This window comes from Podarcis filfolensis, assembly GCF_964270895.1.
Source record: "Podarcis filfolensis genome assembly, chromosome: 15".
NCBI classification, from domain to species: domain Eukaryota; kingdom Metazoa; phylum Chordata; class Lepidosauria; order Squamata; family Lacertidae; genus Podarcis; species Podarcis filfolensis.
Window position 1 is genome coordinate 36,207,072 of NC_139618.1, and position 27,674 is coordinate 36,234,745.

The following is a 27,674-nucleotide window of genomic DNA, read 5'->3' on the forward strand; positions in this document are numbered from 1 at the left end:
ATAACTAACTTTTTGTAATTTCTTCCTGACTGAAAGATTGCATATTTGAAATGGAGAATTTCCTGACAGTCTTTTATATGCAGCCTAATTTTTAAAGTGACTGTTCATTAAGCGACAATAGGCACTGGCACAATATTATACGTTCCTGCCATACAAACATAATTAATCATGATTAATACCACAATGACTCTTCAAAAGCAGTTATGATGATGTCCCATTTAAAATAAAGTGTTGCCATTATGTTCTGCAGCGTGTGATAGTCTAGCTGATAACTAAAATGTATATAATAAAGGAGGTTGATGAATAGGTTATAATTTACAACAGCGTCTCCTCTTTCCATTCCTGTGTGTCTAATGAGAACTATAATAAAGACTTACTTAAGACTGTTGCACAGTTAAATATCCATTCGTGGATGCAGTTTTTATTTGTTTAAGCTTGACTTTAGTGAGCTGAACGAGGTCTCGCGCTGAAATAGGAGCAGGATAAGAACCCAAGAATGTAAGAAGAGAAGAAGAGTTTTGGATTTGATATCCCGCTTTATCACTACCCAAAGGAGTCTCAAAGCGGCTAACATTCTCCTTTCCCTTCCTCCCCCACAGCAAACACTCTGTGAGGTGAGTGAGGCTGAGAGACTTCAGAGAAGTGTGACTGGTCCAATGTCACCCAGCAGCTGCATGTGGAGGAGCAGAGACGCGATCCCAGTTCACCAGATTACGAGTCCACCACTCTTAACCACTACACCACACTGGCTCTTCAGAAGAGCTCTTCTGAATCAGGCCTAAAGCTCATCATCTCCAACTTCCTGGTCTTACAGTAACCGTCAAGGTGCCTATAGGAAGCCCACAAGCAGGTATTGAGTCTATCAGCACTCTAACCATTTGTGATTCCCAGCAGCTAGCATTCAGGGCCTTACTGCCTCTGACAGTGGAAAAAGAATATAGCCATTGTGGATAGAAATCGTTGATAGCCTTACCCTCCATAAGACTGTGGGGTGGAGGGGCTTTGGCTTGCTGCACGACACATATGACCACTGGTCTTGCTAGCTAGGCATGATGGGAGTTGTAGTCCAAAGCCAGCTGGAGACCCAAGTTTGGGAAACACTACTTTAAATGATGATGGACTACAATTCCCATAATTCCTGACCATTGCCTTGTAGGCCAGCAACATCTGGAGAGCAGCATATTAGCCATCTTTGCTTCAAGTCCTTCTCAGTTTCTAGACGTGCCGCAGTTAGGTAAAAGGTAAAGGACACAGCACCGTATAAAAGGTTGAATTTCATCCACGAAGTGTTGATGTATCATCAACTCAGTCACTGACATTCTGTTGTAGAAACAGCAAGAAGTGAGCAGAGGCTGAATGGAAACTGCTGCAGAGATGGACGGCATCAGTTGTGTGGTTTTGCTCTCAGGTGATGCAGAGCTGGTAGGTGGAGAAACCATGGCAACAGTTCCCACTGGAATATCTCCACATTTTGTTACCAGTTGGATGGGGTTACCGATAATGCATAAGGTTGTTTCAGTATTCTGGAATATTTATTATCTTTGTGCAGAGCTCACTCGTTTCTTGAAATTATTAGACAGAAGGAAACTGTCGCATTGGATTTTCTTTCAAAGGCAGAACAAAACAGTGCAATAAAGTGTGCTTGCACTCTGTCAAATCGTCTGTGTGGGATCTGAATGATGCCCATTGCAAAATCAAGTGAGTTGAGACCACCACAAAATGAATGAGCCATTTATGACCTGTCAATAAAAGGCTTTTTATTCATAAATAACGGATCTGCAGTAATTCTGTACATCTTCCAAGGCTTCTGGAGCCCTACAATTTTATGCAAACTCTACATAAAACATCCAAATTCTCTGTTATTTCTCCCCCACCCCCATATAAGATATCATGTTTGGCATTACGATATGTGTGCATGTATATTTATATACACACATACATATACGGATACATATACATAGATACATATATGATGTATTATACCTATTTATACACTCTGTACATGGTCTGAAAAAGAAGCCACTGCCACTTTCCCAAAGAGCATTTCCTGTACAACATTCAGAATTTACATTGATAATACAAGGCACAGAAAGTGTGATATGAAGCCAAGGCCAAATGCTTTGCTTATCTTAAGGAGGCATTGAATTCCTGCTTCTCTGCTTTTTTGATGTGAAACAAACAAACAAGCAAACATCATGCAATCAAACTTTGCTGAAATACCCTGAATTTACTTTGTGAAGTACAGGAGATCTCCCCCCCCTCCCCCAGTTCTAAAAGCAAATGACTTTGAGGGACACTAAGAGTATCCTTCATAATTATAAAATAAAAATAAAAATAACCAGCAACATACAACAGTACCCATCACCAGGAAACTGAAAAGCAAAAAGGAGACAGAATATGATGTAGATTTTGCTTATAAGGATATTTTGGATTAAGATATGTTAAAGAAGTTTTCTCACAAGTTCATTTCATCTCTATTTCAGGGAGGGAGAAAAACAATAACTCCAGGACTCTAGTCGTCTTCAGAGTCGTGCCACTGAAATTAATGGCCTTGACTAACTTAGGTCCATTAATGTCAATGGGTCAACCCTGAGTAGGACTAGCACTGGGTACAGTCCTCAAAATGAGTTTACATTACTGGCACATCACTTGCATTGTCAGGCAGAGATGTATTTTAGAGCATGATTTGACTCTTTGAGCATCATACCGACGATTTGTTCTTCTCATGGTCCTCTCCTTACTACAACATAACCCAAATGGGACTGAAGGGTATTCCAGAGCTGGTCGCTCATGAAGGTGAACCTGCACAATTTCTATGACTGTCAAAGACAACTGAAGGCTGCATAAAGGGAACTGATTCAAAAGAAACAGCGGCAGAATGGAGCCCAACATCTGGAGGACAGCCATTTACTGTGAATTACAGTGGATCTGGGGAGAGCAAAGGGCAGGGGCGTCTTTCACCCTGAGGGCCGCATTCACTTATGAGGAACCTTCTGGGGTCCACATGCCAATGAGGGGTAAGGACAGAGGCAATAGTGAGTGGAGCAACAGGTGCGACTCCTGTCGTGCCATTTCCTGTCGTGCAGAAGTCAAACACACACACAGACTTTTCCATCCTCTCTGTCCTCCACCTAGGCAGGCAAGTGACATTATCAGAGTTCAAGGACACATTCCAGCCAGGCAAAAGCACTTGAGGAACCTGCAGAGCAGCATTAGTGAAGGTTGGGGACTGGGGAGATTTCCATGGGCCAAAAAAAGAAAGGCCTGAGGGAATTGATCCTGTCTCTGAAGTTCCCTACTCCTGGTCTACGCAATCACAAGATGTCCCTCCCGGCCGTGGACTGCTTTGGATGAGGATTGTATAAATTCACAGAGGGCAAAGCTGCAAAGGTTACTAGTTTTGTGATAGCTATATATTACCTCCAGTAACAGAGGCAATTTGTCAAGGAACAAGTTCCTTTCATGTCCTCCTGGCGGGTTGGCCACTGAGAGAACAGAAGGCTGGATTATAGACAGGCCTTTGGTCTGATCCAGCAGGCTCTTCTTATGTTCTAAAGTCTCTGGTTTTTAGTTTTTTTAAGTTCAACAGTGATAAGTTACCTTGCAAACCTCCTTTGAAAAATGTGGCTGTATTTGGTTCACCTGTTTTAGTTTACACAGTAGGCACTACAGCAGGGGTCAGCAACCTTTTTCAGCTGTGGGCCAGTCCACCATCCCTCAGACCATGTGGGGGGCCAGACTATATTTTTTTTGGGGGGGAGGGAAGAACGAATTCCTATGCCCCAGAGATGCATTTTAAATAAAAGCACACACATTCTACTCATGTAAAAACACTAGGCAGGTCCCACAAATAACCCAGAGATGCATTTTAAATAAAAGGACACATTCTACTCATGTAAAAACACACTGATTCCCGGACCGTCCATGGGCCGGATTGAGAAGGCGATTGGGCCACATCCAGCCCCTGGGCCTTAGTTTGCCTACCCCTGCACTAGAGCAATGAAGCTCACATCTGTGGACTCCCAATCTGCCGGTCTAGCTTTTTATTCTCGGGCGGAAGGTCAATTTATGTTGCAGAGGTCTGTGCATTTGGATATGCCCAATACATTCTGCTTTTATCTTCCCGACTCGAAAGAATGGCAGCAAGGGAGGTTGCCTTGGTGCAAGATGTTCGCTGAGGCATTAGGCAACAGCAGAAGCTCCCAGTCCTGCTCCCTAACAGATGGCAATTCAGCAACATATGCCTCTCAACCTGGGAGTGTTTATATAGACATCAAGACTAATAGCCAAGGGTAAATAATACAGAACAGTCCTGCAAATGAGGTCAGTGACAAGACTTTGGACTTCCAAATTTCAGCAGCGCTCTGAGTGATGCCAACATTTGGCACCTCTCTGCCTCTCACCTTCTGTTATAAGTTACTGTTGTGGCGCCTCCTGCAGCACCCCCTTGGCTTGGCACTCAGTGTGGGCAAAGCAGTTGTGCTCCCTTAAATCTGCCTCTGCTGAGGTGATATCTCAGAATTTAGCTCTGAATTCTGTCCCTTCTGAGTGGACTTAAAACATGCTTGGAATTTTGTCGGCTAGGGTAATATAAAATGTACACTAGGTTTGCAGAGCGAAGTAGATGTCTCAAAAGGCATATATCTCCATGGATTAAGAGGGGGGCATTTGCAGGCTCAAGTTCTTAGCCTGGAGGAAGCATCCTTGGGACCTGCCAAGCCGAGCACCCCTGTGGGCACCCATCAGAGTGGTCCTTTTAAAAGAGCCCCATAAAACGGGGAGCTAGCACTGTGCCCCAGCTGGTGATGTCAATTTAAATAGGCAAGTGAGAAATATTGGCACTATAAAATGTTGCTGGGATGGTTTATAGGAGGAGAGGAAAAAGCAGGAATGAAAAAAGCTATCATAGTATGAGAAGCCTGTTACCAATAGACGAAATGTTGGAAGGTGGCTCTCTATCATTTTATTCTGCATGGCAGATTCTCACATCTGTAATCTCAGCCTAGCCTAATTCATACACCATTCTTTTCTTGCACTTTTGTTTAGGTGGCATATCATGTGTTGTCATCACACCGAGTGCACAAACTAAGTGGTTTTCTAAGAGAGAAGAAACACAGCACTATAGTAAGCAAGAAGAAAGTCTTGTGTGTCTGAAAACTGCACTACTCTATAGGTAATTACACTTCCCCTGAACTAAAGTTTCACACTTGATATCATTTCTAGTTTCGCTGGGGCCACAAGGAATGGGTGGTATTATATCATCAGAACACATTAGCTTGTGTACCATTTCTTGTGAAGAAGCACTAACCCAAGCTATCAAACACCTACTCAGAAGATTTCAAAAGCAGCTTTAGAAACAGCTTACAAAGCACAACACTATTTCCCCAACCCCATCACAGCAAAACACAAAATCTGGACAATATGTATTAGAATTACGTATGAAACATTTGTGATCCATGTCCAGTGACGTTACCGTGATTCTGCCTTTCCTTTATATGATCACCATAGTCCTAAATCTGATGTGCTAGAAATAAAGGAGTTTTGGAAAAGGGATATTCACAAGATCCCTTAGCATGCACTGATTTGAAAGATCAATGTTCAAAGAGAACTATGACTACCATCAGCTCCAACATCTGGAGGGCACCAAGCTGGTGAAAGCAGATTTAGAGAGTGGCATGGTTGTTCAAATCCATGTAGGTGTACAGGAGAAATATACAGGTTAAGTAATCAGGAATAAACAAAATGTGACTTTAGAACTGCTACAAATACTAAAGGGGGGGGAGGTGTATGATAATATTTTACCTATTTTGTTATTGTGAAGTATCTGGTTGAAAGTTTAAATGAATTTATGGGGGATGAGATCCAACATAAACCATATTAGGGTCGGATACTGTTCATTTTTCATTGGCTTTTGGTTAATTCATTTTAGTTTTTCCATTGATTTCGATGGGAGACTGAGCATCCAATCCTAATCTAAGTTGCAGAACCATTGTGTGAAGCTGGGTGTCTGCTGTAGGTTCTAAAATTAGGCACAATCCTGTTCTTCTATGTTTCTTTTTTTAATTTTTTTTTAAAATAATTTTTATTAACTGGCCAATCACATCAAATTAAATCACATCACATAAATTCCAAATTACAAAGCCAAATTTTTAAATTTTGTTGGGGGAACCCATACTTCAAGATCCAAAGGGGGATTCAGATCATCTTCTTATTGCTGCATTAATGTCCAAATCAGTCCCAATCAGTCCAAACAAAATTCATAATTCTATCCAGTCTTATCTTGGTGTTTCCACATCATATCTTGTTCATATAATTTCTATTTTTCCTTTACGATCTCTTCTGTTAGTCTCCTTAAGCCAATAAGCAAAATAATAATCCTGTGTGGATTTCCCGTTCCTCCACTAAGTCCAGATGGTTTCCATATATCTCCTTCGTAGATAACATCGCTCTTTCCATCATAAATTTGGCATTTGTTGCTCTTAAGTCCCACCGAGAAGTTGATCCACGATATGTAAACAACTCTATTTCTCTCTTTCTCCTCCCAGACCCAAGAGCTCCAACAATGCCTCCCAAAATGGCGACGGCATTTTTAACTGCGTCATTCCAAAACTCTTAGCTTTCCAGCTTCATCTTGAAACATTGCTTTGGTTCGAAAGTTTATCTCCACACAGCCTTAAATCCACAGCTTAAGTCCTTAGTTTCTGACTCATTAGGGGAGGGGATTCTTGTTAAATCACATAAGAAAAAGGAAGGCAGGTTTTTCCCCCCCTCCCCCCTCAGTCATACCGTATCTTGACGTATCTTCTCATATTTTATTCTTGTCTTGTTATCAGAGATCTCTTCTGTCAGCAGTCTTTACTCCCCTTTTTCCTTGAAGCATGTGCAATTTATCTCGTCCAAATTGTTTCTTTTGAAGATGCTTGCAACTAGCGGCGCGAATCAGGGACGGCGTCCAGGAGTGCCGGAATCCCACAGGAGGGCTTTGTGCCTAGTGCCCCCACCCCCACAAATTCGGGGGTGGTATAGGGCACAGCAGGCAAGGGCCGTCCCCCCCACAATCCTGGGTGGGGTTAAGGAGGCTAATTACCCCCATCATAGCCTCCAAATTACCTCGTGTGGGTCGGAGAGATGTTATTGTCAGCCATCTTCTGATGCGCCACCTAGTGGCCCCCCTGTTCTTCTATGTTTCCAAACGAGGCTAGACTTAACTCCGATTCTATGAAATGAATGATGGTTGCCTTTGACAGGACTTCCAGATAACTTGTTTACTGCGGATTCATTCCAACTCATTTGTCGGGAGATTAGATGACATGGACTACTTTATGAGTAATTATTCAAATTTGTATTAACAGCATTGCATTAAACCAATTGCCATCCTATACTTTCTAATATATTTCCCCTTCCCTTTGCTTATTGCAATAAACTCTGTCCTTTGTAGAAAACAGGTTTCTTATGCAAGAGCTCCCAAACAGCTCTAAAGGCAGAACTTGAATTTGTTGGTATGCAGTTGAAATCCCACCTGAAAACAGTGACAGCCTGGAAGTGCCCTGAATCTGTTCTCAGTTCTAAAGGGTCATTGCAGACACCAAGAGGAGCAGCGAACGAAGAGATGCCCCTGTTCTACTGCTGCATATTTGTAAAGAATACTGCTCCCGCAGTAGGAGAGACAGATGTTGGGTTTTCACTTTCAGGGAAGTAGTGCACAGAGAGAAAACCCAGCTGCCCTCATGGAGCCATGAGGGTACCAGGGATGAGGGAGAAATTCAGTCCAGTTTGCATTTAATCTGAATCTACCTAATCTGCACTTTCTGAGGCAATATGCACAGCCTTCCTTCAAAATCTGCAGGTCTCTGAATTTTGCAATGCAGGTCTCCAACCAAGTAATGAGCAAAGATGCATATGGTCATATCCACCCATCTGTAAGGTTCCGCCACCCCCACCCCCATACAATATTGTTGAAAGCAACTGGGACCTGAGTTTGCCCGATTCCATCAGCATCCCTATCCAAAATACATTGTGGAGGGAGCTCTATGAGGACAGAAGTCCTCCCACTTCACACATAATCACCCTCCAACTTCTGCCAAAAGGGAGGAAGGGCTGTGAGTCAGTGGCAGAGCAACTCTTTTGCCTGCAGAAGGTCCTAGGTTGAATCCTGGGCATCTTCAGTTTGGGCAGGGAAATATTCCCTGTCTGGAGCGCTGCCACTGGATCAGACAATATCAAGCTAGGGGGGCCAGTGGTCTGACTCAGTAATGACAGTTTTGTATGATGTTGGGCGGTGGGGATGATGGGGATGATGGGCAGAGACAGGAAGCTTCTCCTTCCATGAATGCTGTTCATTGCATCAGGATGCCTGAAGAAGGCTGTGGTGCACAGCAAACACCTCTGAATCCAGATGCCTTGGTGCTGGAAACTAATTCTGGCAGACATACAGGGCAAATAGCACAAGTAGCACACCTGTCTTCATTTATTATTATTATTATTATTATTATTATTATTATTATTATTATTATTATTACAATAAAGTGACTCTCCGTAATATGCACACTTCCTCCACCCCATGACCAATCATCATCTCTTTGTGCCTTTCATCATGATAGCATTTAGATAATTGAAATAACGGGATGTTATTTTCAAAGTTGCTGGTGGAAACCTGTAAAAGAGTCAGTAACCAACCAGAACTCCAGCTGACACCACAAACAGTAAGCAATGCTGGAAGATGATGGGCAGCAAACTGAAATTGTTTTCACTCAGTTTATTCAGCAGCTGTGAAGCATTAGGAGACAACAACAACTGAGGTGCTGAAAAACATCTAAAGGGTTGTGGGAGAACATTTCTGTGCCACTTTCTGTGCAGAAGCTAAGAGGCTCATAGATGCCACCATAATGTTGTGGCTGTTGTGGAACTTAAATGTTTTTCTGTGGGGGTGTGGATAGTTACTGAGGAGGGTGGGTTCTGAGAAAAAGGTTGGGTGTGCTGCAGCCTGTAAGGAGCCTAGTAGGGTTGAGAAAGAAATCAGTGTTCTGTTTCTAGGATCTTGGAGACAGGGTTTTAATCCTCACTCAGCCATGTGAGTGGCGGGTAGCGCTGTGGTCTAAACCAGAGCCTAGGACTTGCCGATCAGGAAGGTTGGCGGTTTGAATCCCCGCGATGGGGTGAGCTCCCGTTGTTTGGTCCCTGCTCCTGCCAACCTAGCAGTTCGAAAGCATGTCAAAGTGCAAGTAGATAAATAGGTACCGCTCTGGCGGGAAGGTAAATGGCATTTCCGTGCGCTGCTCTGGTTCGCCAGAAGTGGCTTAGTTCTGCTGGCCACATGACCCGGAAGCTGTACACCAGCTCCCTCGGCCAATAAAGTGAGATGAGCGCCACAACCCCCGAGTCATCTGTGACTGGACCTAACAGTCAAGGGTCCCTTTACCTTTACCAGCCATGAAGCGCACTGCGAGACCTTTGGATTCGTCACTGTCTCTCAGTCTGGCCTACTTCACAGGGTTGTTGTGAGCATATAATGAGGAGCAGAACTTTGTATGTCACCTTGAGCTCCTTGGAGGAAAGGTGGGATACAAATGTTAATAATAATAATAATAATAATAATAATAATAATAATACGCTCAGGTTGCAAAATAGGGGCAGTGAGGGGTGTGACTTGGGTGGAATTATGAGGGCCAGATTGAGAAACATGGAGGGCCACATTCAGCCACAGGGCCTGAGCTTCCCCTGTTTTATTGTTTTATCATTTATATGCCTGGTTTGGCCACAGTTCATCTTTCTCTCCTCAACTCCCCAATCCTCACCATTTAGAGTCATTTCAATGCACAAACTCTAAAAATTGCCACCCCAATAATGTGCACTGCCATTCTGCCATGCAGCATCATAAAGTTAATTTACAGGTGTTGACAACATTGATTTGGCAGTCTTACGCGTCTAGATTAAAAACCTGTAAACTTAAGGAAAGGTCTGCTTGGTAGACTTAAATGGAAACTTCATCTACCAGCAGCAGAAGAGCCATAAAATCCTATAATATTTTTATTGCCACCCCCCACTTTTTTAAGAGAAAGGGGGATTGACAAAGTACTTGTTAAAGGTAGCAAAACATTTTTATGCTTTAAAAAACTAATATAAAAAACTAAAAAATAATGCATCTTTTAGCCTTCTTTGTATCTTCCCTATAATATGTTTTGAGAGGTTCTAGGGGAAGATATCAACCATAAATCACTAGAACGACTGTCTCCTTTTAAGTGCAAGAGCTTTGAACGGTTTATATGCAATCATCTCTCTCACACATTGAAAGAAAGTTTGGGAACACTTAGAAAACATACAGTGTGAGAACATTTTTTACGGTCACAGCATCAGAACAAAAGATCGGGAAATCAGCAGAGTGCTTTGGCTAGGTTTTGACAATTTTCTTGAGTCTGTTTAATTAGCAGTCTGTATTTAGAAAACACACCAAGGAACATCTTGAATCATAATTAACTGAGTGCAATAAACTTCAGATCTAAAAGAGCTGGAAAAAAGCATGTTCTCTCCATCACCCCCTGGTGTGTGTGTCTTAACAATAATGGATCCCACATTCAACTAGTTATTTCTGGCAGTAATTTTAATCCTGCCGTGTTTTGTTTAATGAAACACGGAAACAAGCAGTTCAGATGCCTCCTGGCATTTTTGGAACACATGGGGGGTTCACGGGGGCTTGTGGGATAGCTTCACCCATGACCACTGATGTGCTTGGTAGCCACATTCAGACCTGACAGGAGGAGAAGAAGCTGCCTGATATGATCAGAACATGGTCCATCTTACTCAGTATTGTCTACACGGACTGGCATCAGCTCTCCAGGGTTTCAGACAGGAGCTTCTCCCAGCCCTGGAGGTGCTAGGGATTGAACCTGGTACCTTCTCAAGGAAGATGCTCTTGCAACTGAGCTATGTCTCTGCCTCGTGTTGCTCCTGGGCACATATATTGAGGCTTGCATGGAGTCTCTTCTTGTACCTGCTGCATGTGTCACAGTGGAGGAGTCTGGCTGCCCGGTGGGGACAGAATGAGCTTGCATGACCCTCTCACTTGTTCCAGGGATACACAGTCGTACCTTGGTTTTCAAACAGCTTAGTTCTCGAATGTTTTGCCTCCCAAACGCCGCAAACCCAGAAGTGAGTGTTCTGGTTTGCAAACTATTTTTGGAAGCTGAATGTCCGACGGGGCTTCTGCAGCTTCTGATTGGCACAGAGGGGTGAACACCATGAACCCTGAGCTCATAGGAGTTAGGGGCAATGGAAAGACAAATCTGAGGGGCATCTTGTGCTGTTCCTGCATGCTTTTTTTGACAACTGGTCAACCCAAGTGGTCTTTGGTTGAGTGAGTATCTTTCCTCTTCCTACAGAGCTACGGAACTGGGGTTCCCCCATTTTGTAATTTTGGTATTTATTTATTTATTTATTTATTTGTGTGTGTGTGTGTGTGTGTGTGTGTGTGTGTTTGCAGCTATGATAGTACACTAATTGTACATTGTACTTATTGTAATACCTGTACTTATTATAATTTTTTGAATTATATTATAGAATTATATATTGTAATTATATTATATAATAATTATTATCACACGACTACTAAATAAATCTGCCAATCTGAAGGGTAAAAAAAAGGGCATGATCCCTTTTTTGCCAGACAAATAATTATAATTATTATTTCAATTCATTACCCACCAGGTCCCAGGGTAGATTACAACCATTTGAAATGCAATAGGAAAAAAGTTAAAACAGGTTTCAGTCACAAGAATAGGGTGGGTTCTAAAAACTCAAAGAGGCCAGGATACAGAGATACATATTCAGTATATACCTGACCAGATTGGGAAGAATCTATCTATTTTTCAGAGCTTCTGAAAGTGTAATTTTGTCTGAAAAAACTACCAAGTATTGGGGGGAAAAAATCTGCTAACCAGAAATACCCCCAACCTGCCCAACTAAGCTCTTTAGTCAGAGGCATCTAATAATAATAATAATAATAATAATAATAATAATAATAATAATAATAATATTTATACCCTGCCCATCTGGCTGGGTTTCCTCAGCCACTCTTGGCGGCTTCCAACCGAATATTAAAAACACAATGCAGCATTAAACATTAAAAACATCCCTAAACAGGGCTGCCTTCAGATGTCTTGTAAAAGTAAGATAATTGCTTATTGCCTTGACATCTGACGGGAGGGTGTTTCACAGGGCAGGCACCACTACCAAGAAGGCCCTCTGCCTGGTTCCCTGTAACCTCACTTTTCACAGTGAGGGAGCCACCAGAAGGTCCTCGGAGCTGGACCTCAGTGTCTGGGCTGAATGATGGGGGTGGAGATGCTCCTTCAGGTATACAGGACCAAGGCCGTTTAGGGCTTTAAAGGTCAGCACCAACACTTTGAACTGTGCTTGGAAACATACTGGGAGCCACAGCAGATCTCTCAGGACCAGTGTTATATGGTCTCGGGGCCTCTCACTTCCTCTCACGTGTACCTTTAAAACAGGAGTGAGGAACCAGTGGCAGCCATGATGTGGCCAAGGTGGGTGCAGCTGGTGGAAGTTGGGGGTCCTACAGCATCTGGAGGGCCACAGGCTCCCCACTCTTGCTTGAAGGATTCCAAAGTCCTTAGGCCAAGGCCCAGTGGGAACACTAATTAGCAAAAGAGGGAGTTCCAAAAATTAATGCAACAAGGAAATGAAAGTGAAAATATCTCAGCGGCTTTCACTCTGTCATTGTTTTGAAGTGTCTTAGCTCAGGGATAGCAGACCCTCCAATTGTCCCTATTTTCCAGGGATTTACAGAAGCTGTCTCATTTTCTGATTTGATCCCAGAATGTCCCACTTTTCCTTAGGATGTCCCTATTTTCATTGGAGAAATGTTGGAGGGTATGGGGTAGAGCTGCTCCTCTCCCACAGCACAACCAATCCTTCTTCAGAGGGAAATCTAGAAATTGTGGCTTTGTGTGGGGAATAGGTTTATCCTATCAACTCTCAGCATACTGAACAAACTACAGCTCCCATAGTTCTTTGAGGGAGAACCAGTATCATAAAGCTTTAAATGCATGATATGAATGTCATCTAGAAATGGAGAAGGAAGATTTATACCTGAAATCTGGAAGTCCTGACACAGCTGAATTTTTCCTGCATCTGACCATCTCTTACATCCAACATGCTTGTGCCCTGCTTTCTCTTTAAAGAAGGTCAACTAATTATATGCAAATACATATATATAACGTGTAATACATATAAAAAAGTCAAGCACGAGGCGGCACCATATTTCTGCAGCATAATTTTATAAGTATTAACATATAAGTATTTTTAATACAGTTATATGCATTGTTTAATGTATCTATTTATGTGCTGGCTACTTTAGGAAACCTGGTGTGTATATGCATATAATTTTATATGTACCTGTATAATAATGCATATAATATGCAATATTTGTTCATAGTTTTAGGAGAACTAGTAAAAAGAAATAGCTCACTTCTTGTCAAGATCAATGAGCAAAATGGGAATGAGAAAAGATTCGTGTAGATAAGCTCCACATTGAGATTTTCAGAAAATTCCACCCCCAGCCATGCAAAAGTGCCACACGGGTCTCTGATAATGGGAGCAGCAATGCAGGAAAGCTTCCCTTCCAGTTTCCTTGATCTTAATCTAGCTCTCCCACATACACACCCACTGGGGGACAAAATACTGGTATGACACAGATATTTGTGATTTTTTTCCTGAGGTCTAATAGCACCTGTGGGAAGAGTGACTCTAACCAGGGAAAGGGTTGGAAAAACGCCCTCCACTGGGCATGCTCCAATTTAAAAATTATGGGGAACTCCTCAAAACCGATTTTATTTTTTATTTAAAAAGTCAGGAGATCTAACCACGTGTCTCCTGAGTCCAATCTTCTTATGTGAGTAAAGAGATGTTACTTAGGATGAACTTTGGATGAACTGGGGTGTCTTGGGGGGATTTTGGACTTGTCCATTTTGGCAATGGGTTGTGCTATCCACAAGTCAAAGTAGAGACTACTGAAGCACTTTATGGTGCCTCAGCCATCCAAACCATGATGTTTTCAATGGTGCTGCAGAGAAATGTCTGCCAAGAGCAAACTAACGTATCTAAGGTTATCATGATGCCAGGGTGGGGAGAGGGCAGAAGGAGAGTTCAACTGTGAATGCTTATAAGCGGAGGAAATCATTTTACCTGAAAAGAAAATCCCTTCTCACCCCAAAACCAACTTTTAAAGTGCCTAGCACAAAAGCCCCTGAACCAATTTGTCTGCAATTTGGCAGATTTCTTACCTAGGGGCAACTTTTCTAACTGAATCCCCACAAAACACTAGGAGACTAAGTGATTTTACCCACCCTATAATGGCTGTCCTTGGAATAAAACCAATGAATGCATCCTTCTGAAATTTGGAGAAATTCGTGCCCCAAGAAAGGGCAGCCTTACCTGCATATTTCATTCAATTCTGCCAAAATATTAAAAAGTTACAGATATTTCTGCTTTTTTAAAAAAAAATTAAGTTGCACTTATTTGCCTGTAATTCAGTGGTGTTAATCCACTCTTGAGACTCTACAATACCTTCAAATTTTACCCACTTCTGTGAAAAGGAAGGAAATTTTACAGCCCCATTTAAAAAATTTCCAGAAGTGGAGAGGATGGAGCGATTGAAGCAGACTCTGATGGCCTCTGAGTCAAATCACACAGCACCTCCAACCAAGGTAAGCTGCTTTCCAAAGTGCCAAATTGCAGCCCAAACCAAATCTTGCAGTCAGTGCACATCCTAATATTAATGCACCCAACCACTTTCTTAAAAAGCAGGTTAATCACACATAGTTTTTGTACCCAAGGCAGATACCAACTTCTAGCAATTCATTGTTTTCTGTCCTCCCCCCTCTTTCTAGTGGTGATTGTGGCACCAGCTCCATCTTACCTGAGCCCCCTAAATGGCCATTGTCTCAGTGAGTGCCCACGCTGCTTGGCTTTAGTTGAAAACTAAACAAGAAAGCCACAAAACACATAGAGAAGAAACAACTGAGCAAACCAAAACACAGAGAGGTCTAAGATTTAGAAAAATCCAGGCGTCTTTTAAATATTCCATAATTTTAATCTTTTCCTCTCTTGGTTGTGGTAGCCAAAAGATCGTACTCATTTTCTGCACTTAAGTATCAAATTTAATCTTCATTGTGATTTAATCTTTAATCTTCATTGGGAGATTGTTTTCCCCACCCTCTTACAGCAACAGTTGTGTAAAGGGGCCTGGGTCTTCTTTATGGCTTGCCAGCTTCTTCTGTTCCTCCAGATGCAAATTGGTTTGATGGCGTGAAGGAGAGAGCCAATGAATCATGGAAAGGATGTGTGATTGTAGCACATGGTTTCTTCCGGCTCACAGGAATTCCCTCAGTTACAAAGTCCAAGCTGGCTATCAGTTCTTCGAAAGTGATGACTAAAGTCCATTTTGTCTGCTGTAGCTGAAGTTGGACTCCTCGATTTGAGTTTCTGTTAGATTAGAGTTTTTGGGCTGTGTCCTTCCTATCTCTTCCAGTGCACAGGCTAGAGAGTCTAAATCGCCATCGTGCTGATGCCTGGCTTCCCACAAGTCCAAAATAACAGCAGATGGGCTGCGCTGGGTAGCAAAGTAAGACAAATTCCTAAATGAGAGAGGCAAAAACAAAGGGGTTAGGGTTCAGGATGATGACTGACTGCCCCCCTCACAGATACTTGGTAGGGTTGCTTGCAAAACTCAGGCGATCTCTGGGAAACGTAGGGAGGAACTTTTGAATCTAACTACTTTTAAGGTTGCAGCCAATGCAGCACTAAGTTAAGTTCTCTTAAATGTTCCACTGCTGAAATGTCTTGTGCCAGGAGAACATTGTTGAACAAGAGAATGCATAAGCAGGTAATTTGGGGCACATTCAGACGTGGGGCTTACTCCATATGTTTTCCAGGTTATAATGCTAGCATGCCTTTCGCATTTTTTAATGTTCCTGTTACACTGCGTAGAATCATAGAAATGTAGACTTGGAGGGACCACGAGGGTCATCTAGTTCAGGGCATGTCCAACAGGTAGATCGTGATCTACCTGTAGATTACTGGACGTCTGCAGTAGATCATTGGTGGGGCTCAAACCCCTGACCTTGAGATTAAAAGTCTCATGCTCTACTGACTGAGCTACCTGTTGCATTATGGAACTGTGAGGTTTTTTTTTTTAATCAATAAGCCACATGTCACACTAAATTCATTCACACCAATGGGTGTGGTGTGATGTAACCGTGGACGTCATTGGACATGTCACCACCTTTATGTGCATGCTGTTTCTGTTTCCCCACGATCCAACCATGAAAATAGCAGGAAAGTACAGTATGCCAAAATGCCGCCTCAGATTTTGTCCGATAATTTTCCAAGTTAACAGGATTTTCTTTTCTTTTCTGGAAGCAACTAACATAGAAATGAGTACTGAGTTTCTGCTAGACTTCAGAAGTGGCTTTTATGTCACAGAGAATGCAGAACTGATCAAGTAAGAAAGGGCCAGAGAAACAAAATAAAGTGTCTGAATGCAACCTTAGTTGCACAATAGACTGCGCAATACATTGAGTGATGAGTTTCCACTAGCACAACTGTTGGGTTAGATTCATCTGTTCCACAAGACTAAAACTCACATGAGCACTTGCATTAACAGACAGAGAACACTGGATACAATCCACAGACTGCACATTTCACGAAAATACTCTGCTTCTAAATAATAGGCTTAATATCACGATGGCACACAGGAATAGCAGTGCATTTTTTTGGAAAGGAATGCTTTGGCTAAGTGGTAGCAACACACTGACTTTTTAGAGAGCTGGATAAACAAGGCTGTTTGCATGAACAAAGGTATCTGCATCCCAGTGTAAATAACAAGGACTTCTAAAGCATAATCCATAATTTAGTAACAAATCACCATGGCACAAGCAAATACTGTGAGTTTGTATGCAAGGTTTGGTGTGCTTTGGCATGGAACTTGATTTTTTTTTTAGTTGCCTTTCTTCATAAGCCATTTTTTATATATTTTGCTAAAGTGCGCACACAAGATTGATGGGAACGTTCAGGGCATTTATTTGCGCAAGACCTGCTGGAACAAACTGGTTTCTGAATGCATATTATTTTCAGACTGTGCTATTAAGAGACTGTGCCTTTTGACAAATTGACTTGTGTTATTTCCTCTGGGAATAATCATCCAAGTAAAACTAGCAAGCTAGCAAGCATGCATATGCATAGTCATATTTACATACAGCTTATTATACATAATACATCCATGTAAGGCTTTCTGGAATTAAATCTCTGTGGAACTACAATCGCTCAAAGAACTTCTCAGATAGTGACTGAGGTCAGTTCACATAAGTGTGGGTCCACTGCTTCATATCACACTGACTATGTGAAATTTATCACCACAGACTTTTTCATACACTCTTATGTTATCTCATGCATATTACATTTCAGTGGAGGCAGTTCTTGTGTTTAGCTGTGGCTCATCACCACCAAGTGGTGAGATATCTGGGTGTGTCACCAGTGAGATGCCTAGGTGTTGGTGCATGTGTGAATCAGCTCAGGGCCTGGAAGTACCATTTCAACGGTGCTGATCATGAGGTATCTTTGCTAAATCCTAGAAGCAGCACGAAGTAGAAGAGATGGGTTAATATGCTAAATGGAAAATATGAGCCGACTTTTCCTTGCATATGAACATACAGAAACTTAGATGCTAGATATAGTTAGTTTACCAGCTAAAGCCGAGAGGACCAGAGCACTTTGCGAAAAGTCATCCAAACCTTTACCACATAATGCCTGGCAAAATGTCAGATCTAAGCTTCCTGATTAAGTGCTGAGCTGAAATAAGTAAATATTGCTCAGAGTACAGGCTCAGCGCTGGATCCCAACCTTCTGCAGAGCTCTTCACCCTTCTTCCAGGGTTTGCCTGAACTCATGGGGGCTACAAGTGTGCAGAGGAGAAAGGGCGTACACATGAGTGCCCTGGCTCCTCTCAGACCTCTCTCTGTTAAGGATGATGGTCTGAACAGACTTTCTAACAGGGATAAGTGAAATCTCTCAATTTTGCTTTCTCTCAGTTTCTCATTTTTTCCAATCTTAAGTTCAGTTTCCCACATCAGTTTGCAATTATTATTTTTTTAAGTCCTTATGAATATTTACCAGAATTTTTGTGAAAATTTATCCTAATATGCACACTTTTGCAAAGCAATGTTCCCCCACCAGGCTTCATTTGTGCATGTTATTTCATGAATATATGCATTTTTGTACATATTACTTGGCTGGAGAACTACATGGCAAAATTCAGAGAAGTGTGAATTTCAAAGGAAGGCTGTGTTTTGGTTTGCATATTGATGTGGAAAGTGTGAATTAGACAGGTTCATCTTGAGATGTAAATTGAATGAAATTTCTCTTTCGTTCCTAGTTTCTATGTGTGTTCAGCTGAGATGGAACCTTCCCTATCGGGATCCCCAACTGCACAAAGGCTTCAAAGTGTGTTCATACTGCAGCCCCCTTCAAGTACAAAGGCCCAAGAGGCACCTGCATTCTTGGGAACATTGGGGGATAGACCCACTACTACACATCTTTACTTGTTCAGGCAACTTTTTACCTCAATCAATAAACAAATAACTGTAAGCTTTCTTGCTTTCCATTCAATCCAAGACATTGCTGCATTGCCTCTGGTACAGCAGCTAAAGGTAAAGGGACCCCTGACCATTAGGTCCAGTCGTGACCGACTCTGGGGTTGCGGCGCTCATCTCGCTTTATTGGCCGAGGGAGCCGGCATACAGCTTCCGGGTCATGTGGCCAGCATGACTAAGCCGCTTCTGGAGAACCAGAGCAGCGCACAGAAAAGTCGTTTACCTTCCTGCCGGAGCGGTACCTATTTATCTACTTGCACTTTGACGGGCTTTCGAACTGCTAGGTTGGCAGGAGCAGGGACCGAGTAACGGGAGCTCACCCCGTCGCGGGGATTCAAACCTCCGACCTTCTGATCAGCAAGTCCTAGGCTCTGTGGTTTAACCCACAGCGCCACCCGCGTCCCTGGTACAGCAGCTACATTGTCCTAATAGTGCTATGTTCTCAAAGTTCAGACTATTGGCTTATTAGAGTAAATTCTTCTGAGCCTAAAGTAGGGTTGGACAGACTTCATGTTGGATCTACTTTGGGGTTATTTTTGTTGTTCCTAGAATCACAAGATCTGCCAACCAGAGCTAGGTGCAAAAGCCAGAGTTGGGAATTAGAGAGCAAGGTGTTTCTGAGCGCAATCTGAGCCTAGGAATTTGTTTTCGGCATGAGAGCTGAACTAAGCTCACAGCCCTTTCACACAGCAGACTGCTCCTGGTTAGTTTTCTTCATTTCAGGCATCTAGCCTAGATGGGGAAAGTCGCTATAGTTAAACATCTGAGATACAACCAGTAGATCCTGAGTTATTATGATGCCATGATACATGTTGTTTGGCCCTCAGTCTCTGCTCCCCATGTGCAATTAAGAGGAAGCTAATAATACCAGCTTTACTGGGTTGTTGCAAGGATTCTAGAAATAATGCTAGTGTGATCTTTTAATGATTGATAGGGCTCTATACATGCCACATTCAGCCCTGTGCCCACCCTCACCTACAAACATCAGATACGGCTATAACAGGGGTTGTCAGAGTGACACCTGTAGGCACCAGTGTGCTGCCCCCTTCCCCACACATAGTTCTTATGGTGCCCATGAAAAGTCTCAGTAAAATCCCCTTCAAAAACCCATAGTTCCTATGGTTCCCTGGGGAGATGGGTTGATTGGTAAACGACCCAGGGAACCATGGCTCTGTGAAGGGAACAGGGGTCTCCTAACAACTCTCAGCTCCCAGAATTCATTGGGAGAAAGCCATGACTGTTCAAAGTGGCATAATAGTTTGGGTATCACTGAGATTGCCATTCCAGATTGCAAAATATAAAATGCAAAAACTAGTGACTTGCCTAAGAGAAGCAACATCCCTTCCCCCAAAATCTTTTCACTCCTTCAGTTCCAGGATGACCATAGCCATAGACCACAAAAACCAAAGTGTCCTTTTTTTAAAAAAAAAACAAACCATGAACAGCTTGAATGGGCACCTATGTATGTGTGTGCAAGCACACCAGGGGTAGGAAATCTATAGCAATCCAGATGATGCTAGACTCCAACTAGGGACAAAGGGGAACTCACTGGGTTCAGATTTTAATGTGCACCTACCTAATTCACACTCCTCCAACCAATAAACAAAGCAAACCACAACTGTCCTTCAAGAGTCACATGTCTCTGAATTCAGTGGTGTGGTTCTCCAACCAGAAATATGTGTGAACAGAAATGCATATATTAATGAAGAATAACATGCAAAGCCTATGAAAAAATTCCTTGCCAAAATGTGCACATTGGACAAAATTCCATATATTTGAAAGATACATGAGCATGAAAACGCATACCTTTTTTGTGCAGATTTTAAAATAAATAAATGGCAAATCGATGCAAAAATGGGGTGGAATTATCTTAAGTTTAGTGAAATTAGAAACTGAAATTGACAACTCTGTTCCTCTCTAACAGCAGGCTGCACTGCCCAGAGTCAGAACTGATGGGAGCTGGAGGCCAACAATATATGGAAGGCCACAGGTTGGACATCCCTGAAATGCACAATGCAGAGGAATTATCTGCAGTGCAATGAGATGGAGGACCTGAAGCTCCCACTGTTTCTCTGGTGATTTCTAGTGCTGCGTCATTTACGGTCACGGTAGACAATGTTAATATACTGCTCACGTGTGCAGTCTCTCTGCCAGAAATGCAACCAAGTAGTCCCTTTCCAGTCTTTTCATTAATAATAGATAGCTGAACAATGTTCCTAGCAAGGAAACACAAGGAACTCAACGACAACAAACCCCCAGAAAAAAAAGACAGCCAGCCAGCCAGCTCAGCCACCTGCACTCGCTTGTTCTAAAAACCACATATCTTGGTTCAAAATCCATACAAAACAGACTGCAGGCTGGATAGTTGTTTCAAACATCCAGAAAGCATCCAGCTCCAATTTGCCTCTGGTGCCTTGTTCCTTCCTTCCATGAGCAATTAGTGTAGCCAATAGAAAACACACATGCTTCAGTTCCAGAAGGCACAGCTAGTTCCAAACAAGTCTAACAAATGCCCAGGATAGGAGCTTGGGAAGAGATCCACTTGTTTAAAAAGGTACAGAATTTGGCTTGCCTGTTAATGAGATTCTCTTCTCCCTTTTCTTTGTGAAAAGAAAGAAGTACAAGCGTTCAGCTTCTTCAACGGAGGCTCAACCTTTTTAAAGTTTTAAATTCAGAATAGCAAGTTGGGTTCTGTGGGTTGGACGCAGTCCCATTCAGAGTAGAAGGTAAAAGGACACGACTCAGTTGGGTTCATTCATTTCAATTTGTCTACTCTGAGCAGGACTGACATTGGATTCAGCCCTCACCCACTTGTTTCCCAGGTCTGCTGATTAAAAAGATAAAAATGCAAATCCTTTTAAATTTTACCTTCATAATAATAATAATAATTTATTATTTATACCCCGCCCCTCTGGCTGGGTTTCCCCAGCCACTCTGGGCGGCTTCCAAAAGAATATTAAAATACTGTGATACATCAAACATTAAAAGCTTCCCTAAAAAGGGCTGCCTTCAGATGTCTTCTAAAAGTCTGGTAGTTGTTGTTCTCTTTGACATCTGGTGGGAGGGCGTTCCACAGGGAGGGCGCCACTACCGAGAAGGCCCTCTGCCTGGTTCCCTGTAACTTGGCTTCTCGCAGTGAGGGAACCGCCAGAAGGCCCTCGGTGCTGGACCTCAGTGTCTGGGTAGAACGATGGGGGTGGAGACAGGGAAGACATCATTCCCAAACTGATGAGCTGCTGAGTGCTAATGGAAATAGACCTGCAATGGGACTACTGAGAAAGTCGAAGGTATATCGCCATGCTGGCATCTTCACAACAAATACAACTAAGCCCCCAATAAAGGCTGGGCATTCTCGACAGCCACTGCGGACAAGACCCTTGAACAGCAGTCCTCTTGCTAAGAGGCGAGGATGCCCTGTAGCATTTTGTTGCAGGTCCCACTCATCGCTAATCCAGGTAATCTTTCCCCTACTGAAATTGTGCCACTTGGCTGTTTTAGATTCAGACAAGAGCGCCAGCATTATCCAATCAAAGGCGCCTACTTCCATAGGCAAACAAGTCTGCTTGAAAATTTGTGTGCAGGATCAAGACAAGCAAAACCCTACAGACATCCTGGGAGCTGCTTCTGCCTCCCCTTTCCCCTGCCCCAAGGCACAGAATGTAGCTTGGTGGCAGGACCCAGCTAGAGCAGTTAGTTTTCTTGCCAGAGACTACAGCTACAGATCCCCAGTGGCAAACCTATGCTACTGCGCATCATTCCCACCAAGGAGAAGGCATAGGGTCAGTGTCTGCTGCCATCATCTTCATCTGCCACATGGGCAGGAAAGGTATCAATTTGGACGGAAACTATTATTGTGGATGGGTTGTACAGGTTAATTAATACTATTGCCATTTCTAATTATTATTTATGGGATGCGGGTGGCGCTGTGGTCTGAACCACAGAGCCTAAGGCTTGCCAATCAGAAGGTCGGCGGTTCGAATCCCCACGATGGGGTGAGCTCCCATTGCTTGGTCCCTGCTCCTGCCAACCTAGCAGTTCAAAAGCACGTCAAAGTGCAAATAGATAAATAGGTAGTGCTCTGGCGGGAAGGTAAATGGCGTTTCTGTGCACTGCTCTGGTTCGCCAGAAGCGGCTCAGTCATGCTGGCCGGCTCCCTTGGCCAGTAAAGTGAGATGAGCGCCGCAACCCCAGAGTCATCCGCGACTGGACCTAATGGTCAGGGGTCCCTTTACCTTTACCTTTAATTATTATTTAGATACACATTCAACACCCTTCTCAGCCACCTTGCACAGAAGCATATATTTTGATCCAATTCTTTTTTATAAAACCAGGAAAGGAAATGGGGGGACGATGACTGGCTAGAATAGTTGAGGCTATTCTTGCTGATGCATTCATGAGAATCGGCTTTGCTGGGCATCAACTGCGGCCCACATTTCAGCCCCCACTGGCTGCGCTGCTCTTCCTCTTGCCATTGCCCTCCATTCAGTCCTTACATCGCCGAGGAAGAGAACTGTCAAGCAATGGGAGTGAACAAAAAGAGCAGCTGCTTCTATTGCTTTCTCACTCATTGGCAGTGCTGTGTTTCTAGAAAAAGAGGTGTCAGAACTCACCATGAATGCCTCCCTTGTTCTCTTATGATGGCAATGGCACCCATGGGAGATTGGGTGGCATTGCCATTGGAGATGCTGGAACTGACTTCTGGCTGAAAACAGCCCTGTTCATCAGCCCATTCTCTTTAGGCTGTAGTGGGGATTGGAACCGAAGAGAGTACGAGAGAAAGTGGACTACTGCAGGAAGGAGGAAGGAGGCAGGTAAAACTTGGAGCTTTGCAGAAAGAGAATAGGAGGCTGCCTCACACTGAGCCAGACAATGGCCAGCTTAGCTCAGTAATCCTGCATCAGCCTTCCCATGTTGTAGTCTAACGACACCTAGGACCAAAGGTTGGGGAAGGAGTTTTTGCAAGTCCTCTCTGGAGGTGTCAGGGATTGGATCTGGATACTTCTGCACAGAAAGCATGGGCTCTATCGCTGAGCAATGGCCTTTCCACAAATCACACTATATGTTCATTTTTTAAGAAAAGCCTTACAAATTCAGGTAGGTTAAAATGATTATCATCAGGTGTGATGGGATGGTGAGCTGCTTGTGCGTAAAATCCTGATCCCTCAGAGTTTGGCTAAGTCCCCAAACCTCTGTCTGTGATGGAGCTCCTTAAGCATGGCTCCATCAATCGCTCGTTGAATCGGACAGTGGGCGTTTACGGAACTTCTTCCAGCATAAAAGCTCCTTAACGGAAACGCGTCTTCTGGACTCTCGGCGTGACAGTTTCCGCCGAGGAGTGGGTGTCCCTACGGGAGGTCCTGAAACCTCCCCACTGTTCTCGCTTGAAGTGTCTCTGAGCCCTCCCTCCGACTCACTTTCCCTTGGAACTCCACTTCTCCCCCTGCTGGTCCCCTCCTCCGCTGAGTGGTCTCTCTCACCCTCCATGAGCCCTTTCACCTCCTTCGTCTCAGATGACAGTTCCCTGACATCCACCTCCCCTCCAGGGCCCCCTTCACCCCCTTCCCTCCCCTCCTCTGCGGGAGGCGAGGGAGCAAAACCCCTGAAGGAACCTCCCTCATCTTCCGAAGTTTCGAACACTTCCCTCCACCTTTTGCTGTTTCCAGTTTCCAAGTACTCCTCCTCCTCGGAGTCTGTACCTCCTTCCAACTCCGATTCCCTGAATCCCTCCAGTTCCTCCTCATCGTCGGTGGTGCCAAAGTACTCCCTCCGGAACCTCGCTACTGGCTGAGGTTTCCTGGGGAACCTTTGGTGGAACGTTTCGATCAAGACCTCGTCATGGACCTTCTCTGCCTTCACCCAGGTGTTTTCCGACTCCGGTTCCCCTTCCCACTCGACCAAATACTCCACCTGATTACCCTTCCACCTGGAGTCGATGATTTCCGCCACATAGTTGCGGCTTTCCCTTTCTTCTATGTCTGGCCCCTGTGTGGATACCCCTTCACCTTCCCCCCTGTATGGTGACAGTAATGACCTGTGGAATACTGGGTGCAGTTTCATGTGGTTCGGTAACCGGAGTCTGAAAGCCACTGGGTTGACCTGTTGGATGACCTCAAATGGTCCCAATCTTTTGGGTCTCAATTTCTTGCAACCCCCCTTGAACGGCAATCCTTGGGTAGATAGCCAGACCCGACTCCCCACCCTAATTGTTTCACCTTCCCTTCTGCTCTTGTCTGCCTGCCTCTTATATTCTTCTTTGGCCCTTTCTAAGTTGTGTTGGAGTTGACGATGGATCGCTTCCATTTCCTCTACAAAAAGTTCAGCGGCCGGAACACTCCATCTCTCTCCTCCTTCCCCTGGAAACGCCCTGGGGTGGCACCCATAATTAGCCAAAAAGGGGCTCATCCCGGTGGACACATTCTCTGCATTATTGTAAGCAAATTCCGCTAGTGCCAACTTTTCGACCCAATCGTTTTCTCTGTCATTGACATAACACCTCAGGTATTGTTGAAGGATACCGTTTGCCCTCTCCGCCTGCCCATTGGTCTCAGGGTGCCTGGCAGTCGAAAAGTTGACCTCTACGTGCAACAAGCTCATAAGCTTCCTCCAGAATCTGGACGTGAACTGTTTCCCTCTGTCGGAAACTAGCCTCAAGGGGGCGCCATGCAGCCTAAAAATATGTTCTACAAACAATTTCGCTGTCTCTTCCGCCGTGACTGCATGTGAACAAGCTACAAAGTGACCCATCTTAGTTAACTGGTCTACTACGACTAGTATGGCGGTTTTCCCCTGGGATTTGGGCAGATCAGTCATAAAATCTATCGACACCGCCTCCCACGGTCGTTCTGGTGTGGGTAACGGTTCTAATAACCCCGCTGGTGCCCGCCTTTCTCCTTTGGCTCTCTGGCATTGGTCACACCTTCTCACATATTCCCGTACATCCTCCCTCACCTTGGGCCACCAAAACTCCCTGGTCACCAACCACATGGTCTTGTGTTGCCCAAAATGCCCCGCTGTGGGATTGTCGTGCAGCTGTTTGAGTACTCTCCCCCTCAATTCCCCTTCGGGTATATATAGCGCCCCTTTGTAATACAATGCCCCGTTTCTTTCTTCAAAACCTCCGGGGTCTTCTCCCTCTCTCCTTAAACCTCTGAGCTTATCCTGGGCGTACTCATCATTTACCGTTCCCTCTACCAGTTCTCTTTGCCCCACCCAGGCTGCACCACACACCCAGTGGTCCTCTGGGATAATATGTCTCTCTTCTGGCGCTCCCTCCCCCTCCAAATATTCAGGTTTGCGAGAGAGAGCGTCCGCTTTGATGTTTTCTGGACCTGGCACATAGCAGATTTCAAAATGGAATTTGGAGAACTCCTGGGCCCATCTCACTTGGCGTTGGTTGAGCACTCGTGCCGTTCTCCAATACTCCAAATTCTTGTGGTCCGTACACACTTGCACCTTATGCTGTGCGCCAATTAGTAAGTGTCTCCATCTCCGGAACGCTTCGTGAATGGTGAGTAGTTCTCGGTCATATACTGTGTAGTTCCTCTCGGATTTGTTCAGCTTACGCGAAAAGAAGGCACACGGTCTCCATTCCGACTCATTGCTCCCTGGCTGAAGCAGCACCGCCCCCACCGCCCGGTCTGAGGCATCAGTTTCCACTCTCATGGGTTTTTGTAAATCCACATGCAGGAGCTGTTCTTCCGAAGCGAATGCCTTTTTCAATTCCTCAAAAGCGTGCTCCGCCTCCGCCGTCCAAACGAATTTCTTCTTGCTGCTTAGACAGTCCGTGATGGGAGCCGTTAAGTGGGCAAAGTTCTTGATGAATTTACGGTAAAAGTTCCCAAACCCTAAGAACCTTTGCACATCTTTTTTCGTTTTCGGTGTCTTCCATTCCAGCACCGCCTGGACCTTGCCTGGATCCATGGCTAATCCCTTGTCTGATAGGCGGTACCCCAGGAATTCCACCTCCTTGGTGTGGAACTGACACTTCTCCAATTTCACCCACAACTGGTTTGCTTGCAGTTGGCTCAGCACTTCCCTGACATCCTTTACATGCTGCTCCTCATTCTCTGAATATATCAGCACGTCATCGAGGAATGCCACACAATTCTTGTAGAGCAAAGGTCCCAGTACATGGTTCATGAGCGATTGAAAACAGGCGGAGCCTGCTTGTAATCCAAAGGGCATAACAAGATATTCGAAAGCCCCTAGGGGGGTGAACATCGTTGTCTTCCATTCATCCCCCTTCTTTATTCGTATCAGGTTGTACGCTCCTCTCAGGTCCAGTTTCGTGAATATCTTTCCCTTCCTCACCCTGGTCAAAATGTCATCAATCCTGGGCATGGGGAAAGTCACTGGTTCTGACACGGCATTCAGCCGCCGGTAGTCCACGACCAATCTCGGTTTATCCGTGTTTTTTTTGTCCACAAAAAACACTGGGCTGCCCCCCACCGCTCTGGACTCTCTGATGAAACCTCTCTTCAGGTTTTTGTCAATAAACTCCCTCAACTCCTGCATTTCCCTGTCTGACATGGCGTACAGCTTGCCCACGGGGAGCTGGGCCCCAGGGACCAGGTTAATTTGGCAGTCAAAGTCTCTATGCGGTGGTAGTTTATCTGCTTCCCTTTCGCTGAAGACCTTGCTCAGGTCAGCGTATTGTTTGGGCACCTTCCCTTTGTCCGCCACTTCCGTCCCTGCTAGGGAGGCTTTTGCCCCTTCTGGCACCTTTCCCTCTTTGCAGTGTTCCAGGCAATGTGCTGACCCAAAGGAGACCACTCTCTGATGCCAGCCCACTAGCGGGTCATGCAACGCTAGCCAGCTCATTCCCAAAATGACTGGCGCCCCTCCCAGGGTGGCTACATTGAACGCTATCCTTTCGGTGTGCCTTGCCACCCTCATAACCATTGGGACGGTCTGTAGGCTAACTTCTCCCCCCAACAGCTCCCTCCCATCTATCGTGGTGACCTGCAGGGGGTTGCTTAAAGGGAGTGTCTGTATCTGGTGTTCAGCTGCAAA

General features: G+C 44.3%; 1 protein-coding gene across 2 annotated transcripts in view; it reads right to left on the reverse strand.

Annotated features, from left to right (window-relative positions):
* Nucleotides 1–13,275: 13,275 nt before the first annotated feature.
* Nucleotides 13,276–27,674, reverse strand: part of UNC5D (unc-5 netrin receptor D) — a 410,127-nt gene continuing 395,728 nt past the window's right edge. For both annotated transcript variants that reach the window (XM_083588433.1, XM_083588434.1), the window contains one exon: nt 13,276–15,650. In XM_083588433.1, coding sequence (XP_083444559.1) covers nt 15,446–15,650 — 205 coding nt within the window. In that variant the 3' untranslated portion in view covers nt 13,276–15,445. The remainder of the gene's footprint in view (nt 15,651–27,674) is intronic.